Here is a 19,732-nt window from a genome sequence, read left to right as displayed (position 1 = left end):
GCTGCTTTGTAACAATGAAAATGGTAAAAAGCGCTATATAAATAAAGTTGAGAGTTGAGCTTTCCAAAAAGAAAAATGATTAAAAAGGTGATCTAAGAAAGCTGATCCTGGCCCTCTTAGAAACCAAGTTAGGGTTTGACCAAATAGAACCTTTCTGTTTTCAAAAAAACTCCCAAATAATACACATCTGAAAGAAAACCATCACATAGTCCACAGACTAAAAGGAATTTTGAGCTGTCTTATCTGAAAATATCTTGCCCTGACATATCTTAAAACATCTCACTCCCATTGTTTTGTCTCAAGATGCACATCGGTTATATTGTTTCTAAGGTATTTTAATAAAAGTGACTTAAATAGCTTAAATTAATAATGCATAGTCCTGATTTATGATAATGTTAATAAGTTGTCACAGAATGTGAATAACTAAAAGATATGGATAGAAAATTCTAATTCCAAGATGACTTTTACATGAATAAAACGATTCAAGCAATCCAACAACAAAACTACACTTTTAGTATAAACATTTTTAGGCTAAAACTATAACATTGTCTTTATACCAAGCTTGTATGATTGATTTAAGTCATTACAAAGTTCTTTAAAATATGTTCTCACTAAGCAACACCAACAACAACATGCTCGCCCGTATTAACTGAACGGTTATCGTAACGGTGCGCGTTCATGGGAAGGGTCGCTCCCAAAACGTGCTCGTCCACGCTAAAGGCACGTCATGACGTCTTACACCTCTAGTTTCTCAAAGATTTCCCAGTTAGCGACTAGCGGACGTTAAAGATGGCGACGGTGCTCGTAGTGTGTACTAACGCTCGGAGAAGATGACGACGATAAGATTAGTAACTTTGAAATCGCGGTGTTGACAGCGCTTCCTTTAACGACCTTTAGACAAAGCGCCGCTAACTTGTTGACTTTGGTGCTAGTTTATCGAACCCGACGCACGCAACCGGCCACGGACGTTTAACCATGGAGGATATCAACTCAAACATAAACGCGGACTTGGAGGTGCGGAAGCTCCAAGACTTGGTGAAGAAACTCGAGCAGCAGAACGAGCAGCTCCGGAGCCGATCCAGTCTGCTGTCTTCCTCCCCGTCCGGTGGAAACACCAGACCTGTGAGCGCCGGGTACGAGTCTCCGGGTGCGGCGGCGGGGCTCGCCGGGTTCACTGGGGTGGGGTTCGGCGGATCGAGGGGTTATAGCGGTGTTTTGGAGAATTCGAGACTGAGCCCCAGACGATCATATCACGGCAGTAGTTACGGAGGGGGGTACGACAGTGACATCGGTTCTTGTACTACTTCCAACACGAGCGACACGTTTTATTATGACTCGTTGGATTTTATCGAGGACGGGGAAACTTCGGTATTGGACGAGGTGGAGATCCTCGATTTGGAGGACATGGATTGCCTCAATGAAGAGGAAGACAGCTGGTGAGTACAACTGGGCGTCTATGGGAGAGAGGTGGTTAAGCCCCATCAGAGGAATAACATTCACACACACCCTTCATGTGTTAAACTGTTTGACAGGCGCGCGCAGCTGTGTGTTGACGCCGCAGTAAATGACGAGCGTACAGAGGAATGCGCGTGATGCATTTTTGCGTTAAATGCGAGTCCCACTGTCCCTGTGAATCGTATTAGTTTAAACCACTGACTGCATGCCTGTCAGTGATGTTCACCCGGCTGTCATCTGTGCTTACTGCCTTATGTCATTCTGTCTATGGCTGTGTCCCAAAATCTAATGAGCTGGCTTGCCTATAGGTACCGTTCGTCATCATTTCTGAGCCGGTCTTCCAGAAAGCAACAGATTGTATTTTCTTCATCACCAAATGTTCACGATTTTGGTCAATAAGTGCTCTGATGAAAGACAATGATGTCATTAAAGTCACACGTTTTGTGTCTCTGTGTAGGCCTCATGTATGACAGAGCAGTTCACTTCTATTGCTTTAAATACTTACCTGAGCTGATAGAAATCTTTACATACTGTACGTGCTTGTCTTGATCATGATCTCTATCTTTCTGCTTACACTTCATTGTCTTCATTTTATCAGTTTGTCTGGATTAGTGTCAGTGTGTAATCCATTGTTTGTGGTCGCTTTAATAACAGTCTGTGTAATAAATCCGGACACATCTGCTTAGAATGCTGGGATATCCCTGCGACAGCTTGAGTCCAGGCAAATAAAGCTAAACTGAGCTGATAAATACCTGTTATATCGTTTATATATCTTCAGATTTACTTCGGGGTTGATAGGACAGAAAATGTTCTCATGAAACCGAACCGATCAGAATACTGTAATTGATTTAATCACTTTAGTCATGGCGATGGAAGGATAAGATCCTGTTTTGTTTGGCTTTTGTATGGACTTGCTGTTATTTAAAGTCACACAAATCCTTTAACAAGATAAGAAGATAATGTGTTTATAATTGTGTCGAATCGATGAGCCTGTGACATGAGGAGAATAGGCTCGAAGCGTCCCGCAAAATCGGTTGTGTGTGTGTGAAAGCTGCTTTCATAGCAGGAGGAGATCAACTCGATAACATTCACTTCACATGAGAACTGCTTGCATGAGAAATCCCTCTCTCACTATCAGGGATTATCTCGAGTGCCAGTTTCAGTCACCAACTTTGCATCGCCGTCCTGATTAAAAAGGATTTCTGGTTCTGTGCCATACCTTACTCCAGTTTTGCTGAGCAAATGGTTTGCGTCAACCAATGATTAAATCACAGTCATCAACTTGTTTTGGTGCAGAATTCATATTGTTTTCAAATCACTCACCCATGAAATGTTTGAATAGGGTTATTTACTGAATGCAATTTAGAGTCGCCCAAATATCTGTTCGATGTTTGTTTGGCCTCGAGGTTAAGACTAACAAGACAATACCGATTCCTTTATTGAGATGTTTCGGATGACTTCATGAGGCGATCCAGACCAATATCTGATATTCTCTCAATTCCCTCTTCTTATAATCTCTCTCTCTCTTATGTTTCTCCTTCATTTCTCCCTTCTTATCCACCATTTGCCAATTCAGGCTTTTTAAATTTGAAACATTAAAAGGTGTTTGTGTCAGGCTTTCCATTTGTTAATGTTAACTGTCATGCCAGTCAAGATGGCCAATTCTGCATGTGAAGTTATTTATGCAAAACACACAACAAACTTCAAATTCCACCACCTGACGGAGTGACAACATTACTAACAAATGTTCTCTCTGGCCATATTAACTATATAATTAACAAGCAAACAATCTCCTCACACAAAACTGTGTCAGGCCATATTAAGCCATATAGCCGTATTTTAAGTCTCAATGACCAAGCAAAGCTGCTTTGGCTTGCACAATGTTAAAGTGCTGGGTGCACAATCCTGTTTACACCTCACCCTGAATATGCGAGAAACTTTTATTGGGTCATTTGGCAGCAGGCCCGTTTTTATTTTAAGCGAATGGGCCACTGTTAATGGAAGCATCTTCAAACTTCCTCACTCAGCATGTCTCCTCATTGAACTTTCATGCGCAGGATATGCTATGAGAACATGTTTGTGTCATGTGATTGACCTCTGGATTGTGTTTCCACAGGTTGTATGAGGCGAAGTTGAACAGTCCTCTGCAGAAAGCCTTGAGCCCCGTCGTGTGGTGCAGACAAGCTTTGGATAACCCCAGTCCTGATATGGAGTCTGCCAAACGTTCTATCTTACACAGACTTGACCTAACCATGTCAGGTAGTACACACACATCGTTTTCATTTGAAACTGTTGTCAATTTAATAGGCAAATAGCTGTTAAGGAGTTCTGATATTTCGTATAACACCACTTGGATGTTTCCCTTTTTTTGTTACTTGTCTGTGTTTGCGACATTTCACACCAGAGTTTGTGAGCGGTGGGGAATGACATTGTGTAGTTTTTCTGGGATTAAGGAACAGGTTCTTGGCAAAGTCAGAGCATCTGTGTTTAGTCGCTCTAGGATGAGTCCCGAACAGAGTTTCTGGAGTCGTAAATAAAAACCAGGAGTGGAGCTTGAGTGATTCCGAACCTTGTCGTCTCACTCCACTCGCATACTCTGTTCCAGTCTTTGCATTGCTTGTCAGAAAGTAAAACTATATGCTTTGGCTTATTCTGAGTCTGCTTTTACCAGCGGAGAAAAGATACATCTGAACATGTATGAAACTTTTCATGTTGATTTTAAGACATACTGCTTCCTTTTTTCACTCTCTGTTCTTTATGTGCTCTCAATTTCCACTCTTGGCCTTTAACCATTCGCTAAGCCCCATTTTGGCTCTGATTTTCTTTCATCCCCACTTCATGCTGTGATCAGTCTGTCAGCAGCACGTGCATATGTGGTTTCAACAGTTGGCTTCCGGTTCAACTTGATCTTGAAAGTGCATTCGTCTGCACGTCCATCAGCCCGCCTCTCCTCTTATTATAGTCAGAGAAGAGCTCTGACAGCTTTCACTTTAGGATTAATTGTAGTCAGTCATTGCTGTTTTTAGTCAGGAATGCCTATGTGACATGGTTTAAATTGAGCAGCTCTTTATAATGGGGGACTGAGTGTCTACAGGCCAATATACTAAAATGTGACTTACTGAGGCTTTCACAACACACAATGACATTGAAGCCGTATTGTCATTAGGTTATTACAATAATGTGGATATCACAACAGTGACTGTAATAGTGATTTTATATACAACTTCTATAAACCAAGTCATAATATTGGTTTTTAAATACAATCGGGTCCATTAGCTCATTTTTACACAAAGATTAGAGCTGATTATATTATATTCCACTCCAGATTTTGCATTTTCCTTGCTTTTGTGTCTTACTTTTTAACAAAGACAACTTCTGGCCGATATAGTTCAGTGCACCTTCAAACTGGCATCAATTTGGGCAACAACAGAGTCGTTCCAGCTCATAGATCACAGGTTTCCATTTAAGTTCCAAACTGCAGCATCAGCCTTTGGTTAACATTTGGAACGGCTCCAAGTGTGAATCACTCTACATTGTGTGAGACAGACAAGTGTATGATGTCATTGTTGAAAATGGGCTCGTAATATCATCATGGAGCAGACGGTAGAATGTTATCCATGTAACATGAAGGGGAAAAGCTGTTTTGTTTAAGATATTATTATTTCTCATATACGATAGTCACATTATATTTATTAAGACGCTCACTTGAAGGCACTGGAGAAATCTATAACTTTATTCTTTTGATAAATGATCATTGTTCTGTTGAATGGATAAAGCAGACAGAGATTACTCGGTAAATTAACTGACTCACTTCTGACTGTGTAAAGCTTACAAATCCATTGCTGGTGGGTATAAACCTCATGCCGACTGTGCAGGGTGTGTGGCGCTGTTTCCAGGTTACCTAAGTCCTCTCTAGTTCCCTAGGGCCTTTGTGAGGTGTGATGAGAGCAAGTTCAGTCATGTGGCACGCATGGAAAGTTTTTTTCTGAGTGTCCACACCTTTCAGGTCTTTATTACTTGATTATTTCCTTTTCTTCATGCTTCTTATTTGGAGTCTTCAAAACTGTTGTGGAGTGCATGGGTACGGCTGTGTGAAAGTAAAAGAGGAGAAAACATGTTTGCACAGATCAGTGGTTCCAAATAAAAGACAGTTATACTTATAGTCTGATTCGGCAATCATAGCGTTTCAATACAGAGTCTAAATTGTACTTTTAGTCAGAAAGTGACTTCTAAAGCCACCATACAAAGCACATAATACAGTAAATCTTTGTGTAAAAGTATTACTGTGAAATGTGTCTCTGAAGATCATCTGAATGCCACGAGGCTTTCTCAAAGAAAGTGTTCAAAGAAAGGTTCAGTTATTGTTACGGTGTTGTTGTTGACTAATACAGGCTATGGGGCAAAACCTAGTATGCTGCCTATGTAGAACACATTTTAAGCCTTTCAAAACCGACAGCTACTAAAGTGAAGACTTTTTTTAGTAGTATTATGGCACCTTCTCAAATAGCAAATGTGTGGAAAATCTTTTTATTTAATATACTTTATTTATAAAAAAACAATGGCACAGGCATATTTTAAGATATGTCAGGGCAAGTTATTTTCAGTTGAGACAGTTCAAAATTCATTTTTGTCTGGGACTAGTCTTAAGCCTTGTCTGTGAAACCAGGACAAAGTGTTTAAAGTCAAGGAAAGTTTCGAAGAATTTGACCTAGCAAACTAGGTGCTCTGTAAAACTTTTGGACGACAGATCTGCTGGTGTAGTCTGGTGTTTGGTGTGTCTGTTTGTCTAGCCTTGGCAACCCATCCTGGGGCTTCACACTTCATTCAGAAATGCAAACAATTCCATGAAGTTACGGTCATAACCATGGTGACATATCTCACAGGAGAGAGATTTCCTCTGCATCAGATGTTCCACTGCTTGTTTTATACAATTCTAGTTTTCTGCCTACTGTTAAAACATGAATTTTGTTTAACATGTACTGTTGAAATATTTTCAGTTTATGATGAAATTCAGAGAATGCATCAAATGTTTGGATATTAGTGATGTGTTTTGCTGACCGTATCACATTTTTTCATAAATAGGATCAAACATTTGAAAAGATAGTTCAACATTCAAGTGTGATGTAACAATCATCTCATATCATCCTTTCCTGTTTTATTCTTTATCTCAAAATTGAAATGACATTTTGGGCATGTATAAAGGAGCTTAAAGTGTACTCTCTTTCTCTCCAACGTCAACTGTACTTTCCTTCCTTCTGTCTCAGTGTTCACTCCTCTGCAGATAAGTCGTATCCTGTTCACTTTAAACGTTACTCTTCATGGCGCTCTTTCTCTTCCACCCACCCTCAGTAGCTTTACTGTCTGCATCTATGGCTCCTAATGCTCTCAGCTGTTGATGTTATTCATGAGCATTTCTCTTCATTTATTGCACTACTGTGAGTTTGCATTTTGTGTTTGTCTCAAACAGCTCGTGTTGCTCTGGTGACCTTTAATTGCCCCCATAAAACATCTTTCATACGGGAAGTCGCACAGCCTCATGTGTTCATTATGCTGAAGAAAATGGGTTGTGAATGACGGACAGAGGTTAGCGGACATCCCAGCTATCCTTATCTTGTAATGAGCCCCGCTGTCTTATTATTGTCCATGCAAAAAATAGTATGCTTATTGAAATGACCTTTGCAGTATTTTTAGTTTTCATGTTCTTTAAGGAAACCAGCCTCTTTGACACATATACAGTGATTTGTTCCTGGACGTCTACAAGCGGTCATACTGTTGATCACTAATATCAATATGCGATAAATATTGCTGCATGAGATTGATTCTATTTTGATGTGTCGTTTGCTACAATGGATATTGGTTTGTTATGCAGTTAAAAAAGGATACAAGACAGATACACAGTTTATTCAATAGGTAACTATATCAGATTTATCTCATATGCATCTGTTTGTATCAAATCCATCAACTTTTCGTTGTTCTAAAGCAAAGTTTAATCGAATAAAATCTTTAAAAGTCATAAAGGTACAGTTCACCCAAAAATACAAATTCCGTCATCATTTACTTGCTCTCGGGCTGTTCCATATCTGTATAAATGTCTTTGTTCTGATGAACAGAGAGAGAAAGAGATATTTGGAAAAATGCTTGTTGTAACCAAACAGTTCTTGGCCACCATTGACTATCATAGTAGGAACATTTGCATTGTAAATTTCTTTGTTCTGTTGAACACAAAAGAAGATATTTTGAAGAATGTAGGAAATCAAACAGTTCTGGGTCACTTTTGACTACCATTGTCAGTTTTCCTGCTATGGTAGTCAATGGTGGCCAATAACTGTTTGATAACAAGCATTCTTCCAAATATCTGTTCCTTTAGGTGTAGTTTGAGGCATTAGAAAATAGATGTTTTTGAGCACATTTTCAAGACATTTTCTACTTATTTCGTTGGTGTTATCAAGCTACCACTGTGGGTCTAATAATATCGTATCAACAATTTCTAAACTATTAAAGCAGAACGTTGTTGTTCACTTTTTATTTTCAAACTAAAAGTGTCTTTCTGTCCAAAGTTTTGTCTAGATTAGCTGTCGTGTGTACTAGACTGGAAGCACACTTACAAGACTAGGTTGTCTCAGGCTAGATGGCTAGAAGGTCTATTTTTGTCTGCTCGAAAGTACTTCAAACCACTCACATGACACACTACGCATCAGTTTTAAGTAAAATATGAGTTATTTAGTGATTATTTTATGATCATACATCTAGTCTGGGTGAAGTTAGTCATATATTTATTTGTCCTTTGTTGACTGTATGATGGTAAATGTTCTTGATGATGATGTCCTGGTGTCAGGGGCCTAAAGCCATCTAAACATAACTGATCCGGGCACTTTGTGTCAATCCTGATTTGGTTTAGCCCCTACTGGATGAGGACAGAACTCTCCCTTGGCATCTCTTTTAACACATGCACAGAATTGTCTTTCAGCTGAAGGTCAAAGTTCATCTCGTGCAGTGAGTTGTTTACTTGGAAAGTGAAGGAAATGTTGTTGACATGTAAAATGAAATCTTCAGATCCAGTTAGTGAACAGAATTTGATTCTTGGAAATAACTGTTGTTGGCTGATCAACAGACAACTGCATAAAGTAATACAAGAATATCATTTTCATCATTTGATGATTCATCTCCATTGTGTTGTATGCCTTTCTTTTTATCTTTTGTATCAATGATTTAGAACTTTAGATCTGAAGAGCTCTGCATCACAAGTGTCGCTTTGATCAGTTTCTTTCTTTATAGTGTATTTGTAATGATATGAAAGAGCTGATCTCACATCAGAACTCTTACTCATTGTCTTTGTGTGCCATAGAATACCATAGATCAGAGAGGGACACGTAGATGTAGACTTTAAAGAGTTCATAACATGAGATGTGTAGTGTTGCTGTGTTTGAATGTAAGCAGTCTGCCAAGTTGTAAATCTGAAGGTGAATGAATAATAAAGTTATTCTGAATTACACAAACGACTCGTAACTATTCCGTTTCGCAAACTGCCGCGGATGCACGTCACTACATATAGTCCCCGCCTACGTTTTGCTTGGACTGCCGAGAAAACTTCACTCTTCTCCCCCAAACACTGTAGCCCGTGAGTCTCATTCGCGGTAGACCAATCACAGCAGACCATCTGACCAGTCACACCAGACTAGATCATCTGATCAATCACATCAGTCTAGGCTAGCGGAAAGGAGGGGATTCGACAGATGAATCGCGCAACAAACCATTTGAGAGTCAGTCAAGAAGTAAGGTTAGAATAACTACAACAGTTTAAAACTCTGGATTCTAAGAGTAAACAAATGAAAATATTGAGAAATTCGCCTATGAAGTTTTTATATATTTAAGGTAGGAAATTTAGAAAATATCTTCATTGAACATGATCTTAATTTAACATTAAGATCTTATGATTTTGACATAAAATAAAAAATAGATAATTTTGACCCATACAATGTATTTTTGTCTTTTACTAAAAATGTCTGTGCTACTTAAGACTGGTTTTGTGATCCAGGGTCACATATAGTTGGCAAAAGCAGTAGGTGATCGAATACTATGTCAGAATCACCAGTATTCATAAAAGAGTCGGCGAGAAAAACCTGGGTGGTGGACTATTTCTCACGAGATTTGGACTTGAGTATACTAATGTTGCATCCGAATATGCCTACTTACCTACTATGTAGTAAGAGAAAACAGTACTTGAACAGAGTAGTATGTCCGAATTGTCAGAATTCATAAGGAACAGGCGAGAAATTCCCGCATGGCTCACTGGTTACGCCAAGATTTTGATGCACTCAGCGATGGATATTTGAGATGCTTCTGTATCCCATGAGCCCACGGGACAGAATACCACACAGAGCCCGCAAAAACAGTGTCAGCCGACATTCATGTACAATTAAACATGTTGTTAATTATTGTAAGCTGATGTAACATTAACATTGACCTTGCTTTGTTATTAAACTGACCATATTTTATATTGTGCATAGTTTTAATTCATAGAATTTGAATACTAAGCTTAATATTTAATATTAAGCTAATTTTCAGCAGTTTATTTACGTTTTATATGTATATTTGCCCTTTACAATATTATATATTACTTAAATGTTTTTTTAACTCTCAGATATAACAAAATGCATGATAATTATTATTCACAAGATCATTTTAATCAGGTGGTTTTAATGGATACACTTAAAACCAATGAATTACCAAAATTTAATGACTTCTTTATCCAACGAAAAATGAAGAGACACTAAAATGTTGTAGTTTTATGGACAAGGAAAGAACAGAAGAGAAAGTGAAAGTAAAACGAGAGCGTGGTCGGATAACTTTTGGATAACATCCATGTTAAAACATACTTGGCACATCAAAAAATGTTCTCAGGTTGTTTCTAATACTACAACAGAATGCATATTACAGCAAGAAGGGTATATCCACGTGAGAGACATCAACCAATAGGCAAAACACAGACAAAAGATTAATTAGCAACAGTTTACAGTCAATGATTATTTTTCTGTTATAAAAAGTGGATTCCTTACATGAAAAATCAGCTGAGACTGTTTTGCAGGCTGTGTGTGGTATTCTGTCCCATGGGCTCATTGGATATAGAAGCATCTCAAGTATCCATCACTGAGTACTTCTAAATCTGGGCGAAACCAGTAAACCATCCGGGAATTTCTCGCCTACTCTTTTATGAATACTGACGATTCGGACACACTATTCGTTCGCCTGCTGCATTTTGCCTACTATAAAGTAGGGAAGTATGCCATTTCGGATGGAGCCGGTTTGACAGTCCTGTTCTGTTCCCATTCCTGTTTCTCCTGTGTTTCCCCCAAGGACTCTATTTCCCATGATCCTCCACGTTCCCTCACCAGTCCCTCGTTTGTAATCAACGCACCTGGCCTTCATCAGCCTCATCACTGGACACTATAAATACTCAGCCTGTTCCCTTGTTCATGGTCTTGTCTAGTGTCGTGTTCGGTTGAATGTTGATACTTGTCTGTGTTCATAAATAAACGTATCGCTAAGTTTGACCTTCCTCTACCCTCATCTCTGGGTTCGTGTGACATATAGAAAGTAGTACTTTTACTTTTACTCATGAGACAGTTTTCCTTACATTGTAAAGCATATGTCATGGTCTAGTATTTCATAAACACATTTGTTTTTTCCTTTTATGCAGTACTTTAGTACATTAAAAATCCTGTCTTTTTCAACGTTTAAAGAATAATCTTTAGATTAGTCGAAAATAAAAATGATCTCTTGTTGGAGCCCTCCTGTGAAGTCATACAGCTGTCTGCACACATTTTTATGGCTGTCTTTGCATCTGAGCTCTCATTGTGCATGGATTTGTGTAAGCACAGCTGATGGTGTCGAGTTAAGCAGTTCAGTGGTTGATCTGTAAGGAAGTGAGGGCAGAGGGCATGAGGTTGTTGTTGTTGTTGTGCTTGAAATAGAGAGGTTGGGGGGTGTATACATGGAAAAATGGAAGGAAGAGTAGGAGTCCTGGGGATATGTGCTGTAATGACCACTTGAGTATCCAGCGGCACTGTCTAGGAAGGGTGATGAATTGAAAATTGCAGTATTTAGCTGGCAATATAAAACTGTTATAAAATAATTGTATTTTTTTGTTGTTGTTGTTTAAGTTACTTAAAATAATTTTTAAATCCACGTGCCATATTATTTCAAAGCATATACTGCGTATATATATATATATATATGTGACATTCGTCAAATATGTTCTTTTGTGTTGTGCCGTGAAAAAACTCATACAAGTTTGAATTGACATGAGGGTGACTAAATGATAAAGGAATTAAAATGTTTGGGTGTACTATCCCTTTAACTGCAGCCTGACTGTATGACTGCATCATAAACGTATGCAGCCTCATGCTGCAATAGAGACTCAATGGCTGCATTGAGTCTTATGTGTGAGAGGAATGACTGGAAGTTAATGACATTGCCATCCACTTAAATGACTTGAGTAAAGCTGTTGTGTGTGTGGAGCTTTGTAATCTTAGTCTGAATAGACTGTATTGTCTCCAATAGATTGGACTTCACCAGGCTTTAGAATGATGCTTTGTATTAGGGACACCAATGCCGTATGCTTATACTCTGATTAAACCTTATTGTCTAAAAAAAATAATGTTTAAAAATGTATCTGTGGTGGTGTTAGTGCGCCAAATGGGGTTTGTGATCCTCTCTATATTGTATTATGTTGTCATGTACAGAACTGGTCTTGTCAATCATTTGTTGCATTTTAAGGAATTGGGTCTAAAGTTTCATCAAGAGACCTTAAAACACTTGCTCACGTTGGTTCTCTCTTCAACAGCAAATAAGCGGAGGAGTCTGTACAACAGTTCCTACAGTCCGCAAATGAACTACGGAAGCCCGTATAGCACCAACGCGGCAAACAGTCCATACAGCAGTGGCTTTAACTCCCCCTCCTCAACGCCATCCAGAGTGCCTATCGTCAAACAGCTTGTTCTGCCTGGAAGCGCAGGTAAACTCCTCCTAAAGATCTCAAAGATCTATGTCTTTTTAAATTTACATTATTTTATTTGGCAGACACGCTTATCCAAAGCAACTTAAAATGAGATGGCATTCAAATTTACAGTGTATGAAATTTAGCGACATCTAGTGGTGAGGTTGCGAATTGCAACCAACGACTCACTCCAACCCTCCCTTTCGAAGCACTAGGGAGGCTGACAGGGCCAAGATGTCGTCATGTTTTCACTTCTCTGCTGAAGCAGATAACGTATTTACGAAACATGAAACAGTTTATTAGTTTTGGGCTACTGTAGAAACACAACATGCCGAATTTATGTAAGGGGACCTGTGGTGTATGTAGATAGAAATAGCTCATTCTAAGCTAAAAAAACATAACACCTTATAATGTTAGGTCTTTATACACCTCTGAAGACATAATTATGTATATTATATTGCATTTCCGTCAATAGATCCTCCAAAAATGTACATATTGGACCTTTAACTTCCTGTCAACATTTTTATTCATTTGTTTCATTATTCATCGTGTTAAGGCGCTACAATTTCGTCTGTGGCATGTTTGTTTGTATGTGTATGTGTGTGTAGGTCACCAGCGTGGATCGTCAGACAGAAACACACAGGCCGTAAGCCCACAGTCCTCAGTAGACAGTGAGTTAAGCACATCAGAGATGGATGAAGACTCCGTCGGTTCGTCAACCACGTACAAACTCAATGATGTCACAGACGTGCAGATACTCGCCCGCATGCAGGAGGAGAGTGAGTGATGTTTTGTGATTTTGGAGAATAGAGAAGAGGCTTTCTTATAGAATGCCATTATAGCCTAGATCTATTTTTTTCTCATTAGGTTTGAGGCAAGAATACGCTGCAACAGCTTCTCGTCGCAGCTCCGGCTCGTCATGTCAGTCGTTACGGCGCGGAACCCTGAGTGACCAAGAGCTTGACGCACTGAGCCTGGAAGATGACGAGGAGGCGGTCCACCATTCATACCACACGCCCATCAACCGCTTCAGCCCCTCCCCTCGACACTCACCCCGCGCCTCTCCCAGAAACTCGCCCCGTTCCCGCTCGCCTGCCCGGTCGTTAGAGTACAGCCGTGCGTCGCCTCAACCAATCATCAGTCGCCTTCAGCAGCCTCGCCACTCTCTGCAAGGCCATGACACCCAGACCAACACCATTAAGAATGAAGGTAGCTGTTTGTCCAATTAGATTCAGATAAGCTTTGCCATAATGTATGAGACAAAATCTTAGATTTCTGTGTCCTTGTGTGTGTGTGTGTGTGTGTGTGTGTGCACATGCAGAAAAATTGAGGCGGAGTCTTCCCAACCTCACACGATCCAGCTCTGGACCGACTGCAGAGCCGGTCAAAAACAGCAGGAGCTGTGAATCAAACCTGCAAGTGCCAAATGGAGGGTCACCCAGACACCAGAGTCAGTCTGCTAGTGAGTGTACAAACACACACACCAGTCAGTTCATCAGTGAGTATTCTCAATCACGTACATAAATGCATTCATCATCAACCAATCAACATCCACACAAACACGCATATTTTAGTTTTTTACAATCTCAGACTTTGTCCCTTCTTTCTCTTAAAGGGATAGTTCACCCAAAAATGAAACTTCTGTCATATTTTTGTCATCATCATGTTGTTCAAAACCGGTATACGACTTCTTTGAAACACAGAAAAAAATATTATGAGAATTGTCTAAATTTGCCAAACTTGTTTGGTTACCAATATTCTTCAAAATATAGTTTATTTGCGTTCTGCAGTAGAAAGAAAATAATAAAGGTTTGATGTGACATAAAGCTGAGTAAATGGTGAAAAAATGACATTTTGGGCGAACTATCTATTTAAATAAACACAAAGAGAGTTTGGTTAATTCCTGCAATATTTGTTTTAAAAGTTATTTTGTCCAAAATGTTGACATGTGATGAGACACATCTGTTTCTGACTGTTCAGATAGTGATCTGGTTTTAGATTTTGTGCTTTCTGTACACACGTTTGACTCTAACTTCACCTTCGGTGTCTTGGCTTGCTGGATGGGGATCTTTAATCTTTCCACAGCCTTTATTCACTGTTTCATCAGCATCTTAGCATTGCATCTAAAAGCCTGACTTTCTTAAACACTGCCCTTAAATGCAAAAACAAAATGCAAATACCGCAAGCACACTCCTGCCATACACTCACAAAAGTGCAGATGCAATTTTGATGATTCAATATCGATTTGAAACTGGAAGTCCATGCACATAAAACAAAAAACTGTAGAGGGCGGACTTATTTTTTCAGTTATTTTTTTTGTGTTTCAATATAATAAATTATTCCGTGGCCAAGAGTAAACAGCATTTATCTCTTAAACAGTGCACAAAGCGAATCTGCATTAGCTTCAGTGATTTTAGAGTTTAGATCATCATGTCAGAGATTTTAAAGAAACATGCTTCTCTCCTCTCCTTGATAACGGGTCTTTCCTGCTCAGCATGCTTTGTCTCCTCCTGTCTTTCACACACCCTGCGTCTTTGGCTGTGGTGCTGGTTGTGTGGATGTTCAGAATTTAGATTATTCTGTTCTTAGTGCTGCCATCCTCCCTTTCCCTATACACTGGCATCTATTTTTTCTCTTGGATATGGCTCCCCCTGGTGGCTGCTGGTTACAAGCATTGTTCTGTCTTTCCCATGCATGGTGAGCTTCCTGAATGAATCACTGCCTTTAATTAAACCCCGACCCTGGCTGGCTGTCTTTTCCCGGCATTCCTGAAGTTAATGCTGATTCTGGATCAGTTATGGTTGAAAGTTAGGTGCTGGTGGTCTGCAGGTGGAGGTGGGCACTGGACAGAGAGATCCTATTTACCCAAATCAAAACATAATTTCTGCTTGTTTCATCTCAGCGTCACCCCAAAGGTTCTCCACACCTACTCACTCCTCTCCAAAACCAAAAGAGAGACTTCAGAGCCCATCGTCCCTAAGAGGTAATTTACTGATTGGGTCACCCGGACACAGCCAGTCACAGCCAACGCATTTAAAAGCCTCCATGGCCTTGAGAAAGACAAGAATAAATGGAAGATAATACAACACGTTTCTCAAAGCATTTTAGGGTCACTTTGTTGGGACCATTTGTTGTAGTTTGGTTTGTTTGAAAGCTGTTTTCTCAACTCAGGGGAGACGTCACAGTTTGGTCTGTTTGAGAATTTGTGTTTGAACAGAAGGTTACCTTTCATGCCCAGTTGTATCCGTTTTTCAGTTGAATATGTCTAGCTTCCAACTGCACGTGAACCTGATGCTTGTTTCTCCGGAAAATGACAGTGACGAAAACTCCCGGGTCCTTTCCCGGCTTATGATTCCCTCTCTCTCATCCCATAATTTCCTGTCACACTCTTCATAGTCCTATCCATATAAAGGCTAAAAGGCAAAAAAAAATATATACATCACTTAAACAGGAGGAGAGTTTTGTTATTTTGTTAATGTCTTTGTGAGCAAAAACGTGTTCATCACAACTCTTGTGACACATCTGCAGTAGACAGACAAGGGCCATTCTGTACCAGTATTCACAGTTAAACCTAAGTGACAGAAACACTGGGGAAAAACAGTATAACATGGATTTCTGACAAATGTACTCCAGAGCTGCCACAAGTGCTAACAGATGGACTCTATAGGAACATGGGGAGGAGTGAAAACTCTTGTTTGGACCTTAAATCCTTTAAAGATTCTTTAAGAATGTTTAAAAGGCATTATATTGTATATTGGAACAAGAGTTCCTTCCGTATTTCCTTACCTGGGAATGTTAAAGGGATAGTTCAGCCAAAAACTTCAATTTGCCATTTATTTACTCACCCTCAGGCCATCCGAGATGTAGGTGACATTTTTTCTTGAGTTGAACAATAATGAAGATTGTTTGGTAAATCCGCAGCCCTCTCTGCTTCATATAATGGGAGTATATGGGGTCCGCCATTCCAAGAGTTCCTAAAGCACAAACTTCCAAAAAACGGCTCCTGGCGACATGTTGACGTTTCGTGAAGTGACTCGCTCAATATTTTCATAAAACTGAACGTTATTTTAATGATAAAGCCATAATGTGCAGCCTGAACTGCAAACTGAGAGCTTTTGGCTGAACTATCCCTTTAAGGTTTTATCTGTCAAGATGGAGTTATTCTTATTCTGTTACTTATTTACATTATGTGATGTTTTTTATGACTGGCTGATTTGTTCAGGGTTAAGAAGCACCACTAAAATGAGTGATGCAATGACAGAGAAGATTTAGATTGCCCCCTTCTGGTAACAACATGTAAAACATGTCTATCAAGTCCAAACAGATTCGTGTCAACAAGCAAATAAGCATTACTTCTCACTTAAACTGTGATTGCATTTAATATAAAAAACGACATCTTTTTACTCATCCTCGTTCTGAACCTGCATGTTTTTATTTTTTCAAAGGAACGTTAAGGAGAATGTTTAAGGAGAACTATTTCATATAACAGCAGTTCATTTTGACCAAACGAGTTAAAAAAGAGAAGCCGTATATGACCCATTATCAGCACTTCATGCAGCTCAATCAATGTGGATCCTCAGAACTGTTGCTGTATTGAAAATACAAGCTTGAAAAATACTTTATTTTCCTGAAGTTGACATTTTCAGCTGCACTATTTCTTTAAATAACTCTGTGAGTCACAAACAAAGAGCGCATGCAAACCCAACCTCTCTTTTCCATCTCTCACCCAGTTCCTCTCTCGTGTTGCTTTGGAGAGGAAGCAGATTTTAGTGAGTATCCACTGATGCAGCTTTCTCACTGCTGTCATAATACAGTACATGTTGTGCTGGTGTATGTGTGATAGCCGATTTGTTTGTATTGTGACTCTTATATTTTCCGAAATTCAGGCGTCCTTATTTGACTTGACTATTGTGGAAAATATCTGTGAACAAGACAAGTTAATCAAGGCTGTTTTAATCCATCCATCCATCCATTTATTCTTCATTCATTTATATACTAACCAGTTATTGTGTTTTCTGTGATTCTTTAAATCAACGTTGTGTTGATTGTCATCATCGCAAGTGAATGTTTTCTTCTGTAAACCTTTCTCTTTGTGTGTCTATTTCATTTTGTTTCGTTTTGTTTAAAGTGTAGATTTATAAAATGCGCACGAATTGGACTTGATGGAATGACTTGTTTTTCAGGTTTTAGACTTTTATATTTACATAAACAATTTAAACAGCGTGTGTCAGATACAGACAGAAGCAAATCTACTGAATAAAAGCACTCATGGGTTATTTATTCAGTCCATAACATACATCACTACCATTTAAAAATATCAGCATCCGTATTTTCTTTATTCTCAAACTACATTTTCCCTTTGTCGTTCCTTCTCATCTTGTGAATTTTCTCTGCTCTGCAGTGCCATCTTCTAGTAAGTTGAGGACTCCCGCAGCCCCATCTCCTCTGGCTCTCCGGCAGCCTATGAAGGTCATGTCTAACCATGGTTCAGGCACAGCAACGCCCACCCGCTCTATAGTCCCGCCCCGCAGCGGCCTGCCACGGCCCAGCGCTAACACTGGTGGGGGTATACCCGCTCCTCGCAGCAAACTGGTCCAGCCTGTGCGCAGGTACCGATAATCTACACACTTCATTATGATGTCAACGTTTGAGATGTGACGTGTATATACTTAGTGTCTTCTTTGCTTTACAGGTCTCTGCCAGCTCCAAGGACATACAGTGGTATCAGAGATGAAAGCTGGAGAGAGGGCTGCTACTGAGCATGCCCAGAACCAGCAGCACAAACAATACAACCTGGCACTTTATAGAAATACATCTTTAATCCCCGCTAATAAAAGACTCATTCTTCAATACAATTTATCATGTCCACTTTGAGTTAATGTGGAAGGCAGGCTGGACATCACAGAATGCCAAAGAATCAGACTGTGATTTAGCCACTTGGGGGCGCACTCACCTAGCAAACAGAATACACAATCCTGCTTTTACGTCCCTTAGCGCCCCTGACCACCACAGATGAATCGAGCCGATGAAAAGCTTATTATATCTGTGATAACATTAGTGGTAAACCCTTGTTAGTGATATTGCAAATCAAGTTCAATCTTTGGCTTCGGAAAATCATGTTGAGATGTTTTTTATGGTGACAGAGTCAACGCCGTGGCAATCGCATTCAGTCCGAATGTCTTTCATATCTATGTGGTATATTATTTATTTGAAATCATTATTTAAAATATTTCTTTTTAAAAGAGTATCCAAACAGTATTTGGTCTTATAAATATGTCTGTTTAAATATCATCATTTTCTCTTTGCTTTTTTCTTCTGAATGTTAAACCTCAACTGCAAAGCTACGTTTCCAAAGCATTTTTATGTCTGAACGATACCGGATGCATTTTCAGAGTTTGTAAGCAACTGCATTTAGTCCGAGCCCTCAGATAGACAGCGTGTTCGATGATTTTTTTTGATGATTTAGAAGGGACGGTAAGTCAGGGCAAATTTCCTGATTTGTTTTTGGATTTCCTCATTGGAAGGGGCAGAGGAACGGAGACTATTTAATTGGGTAAAATGTTGTTTCGTCAAACCTTGTTCATCAGTTGATATCCAAGTGTTATTGTCTCAGTGGCAGGGGTCATGAAATGATGTCGTGTGGGTGAAGTGTAGTGGTTTTGTACTATTAATTTAGATGAAAATCCTGATCATGTAATTCGCTGTCATTCTTTCAGAGTGAAACTGATATTGCCAGTGAATGAAATTGTGCTCACCAGAGAATGGTTGACATTAGACCAACATTGGTGATGACCGCACATTACACACACTACATCAACATCTGTGATTACATCATCCTGCACGTGAGCATACTATCGAAACTGCGCAAATTTGTTTTCAAATGAGTGCCTATAATTTATGAAATTCTTTGATTTTAGTATGTGCCAATGGCTTTTATTTTGCCAACATTATTTACTTCAGGGTTCTTTGCATTTCTTTAGCGTTTGGGTTTTTGTATTTGCTTTGATTACATTTATATTTGCTTTTTGTAACAGAAGGATGTTATAAAAGCCCCTTGATATTTATGACTAATACTATGCTCTGATAAGAGGCTTATTTATTAAATGATGCAATGCCTCTGTGTGCTGACATACAGTTAGATGAATGCTCGAGTCTAGTATGGTCATGAAAACATGACATGCCATTTTGTGGATTGTTTTTGGTAAAGATTTTTATATCTCCACAAACATAATGCTCGGTTTCCCTTGCGATAAATCATTTCAAATAAAAGATGAAAAATGT

General features: G+C 39.3%; 1 protein-coding gene across 8 annotated transcripts; it reads left to right on the top strand.

Annotated features, from left to right (window-relative positions):
* The first annotated feature begins 647 nt into the window (after positions 1–647).
* slain2 (SLAIN motif family, member 2) lies at positions 648–19,731 on the top strand. 8 transcript variants are annotated; one of them, XM_056764256.1, is made up of 10 exons: positions 648–1,436; positions 3,572–3,714; positions 12,299–12,469; positions 13,060–13,230; positions 13,319–13,660; positions 13,773–13,913; positions 15,354–15,434; positions 17,182–17,220; positions 17,853–18,060; positions 18,144–19,731. In XM_056764256.1, the coding sequence occupies exons 1-10, from the start codon at positions 976–978 to the stop codon at positions 18,208–18,210; spliced, it is 1,824 nt and encodes a 607-aa protein (XP_056620234.1). In that variant the 5' UTR covers positions 648–975; the 3' UTR covers positions 18,211–19,731. The 8 variants fall into 8 exon arrangements, with proteins under 8 accessions (XP_056620234.1, XP_056620233.1, XP_056620239.1 ...); XM_056764255.1 differs by having other exon boundaries at positions 13,773–13,949; XM_056764261.1 differs by lacking the exon at positions 15,354–15,434 and having other exon boundaries at positions 649–1,436.
* The last annotated feature ends 1 nt before the right edge of the window (position 19,732 follows it).

Source organism: Triplophysa dalaica, chromosome 13, assembly GCF_015846415.1.
Source record: "Triplophysa dalaica isolate WHDGS20190420 chromosome 13, ASM1584641v1, whole genome shotgun sequence".
NCBI classification, from domain to species: Eukaryota; Metazoa; Chordata; class Actinopteri; order Cypriniformes; family Nemacheilidae; genus Triplophysa; species Triplophysa dalaica.
This window is presented reverse-complemented; position numbering and strand designations above follow the sequence as displayed.

Coding starts and splice junctions, on each gene's coding strand:
- slain2 (XM_056764255.1), top strand. CDS start 976: ATGGAGGATATCAACTCAAACATAAACGCGGACTTGGAGGTGCGGAAG. Junction 3,715..12,298: donor ACTTGACCTAACCATGTCAG/GTAGTACACACA, acceptor TCTCTTCAACAG/CAAATAAGCGGAGGAGTCTG. Junction 13,950..15,353: donor ACACACCAGTCAGTTCATCA/GTGAGTATTCTC, acceptor GTTTCATCTCAG/CGTCACCCCAAAGGTTCTCC.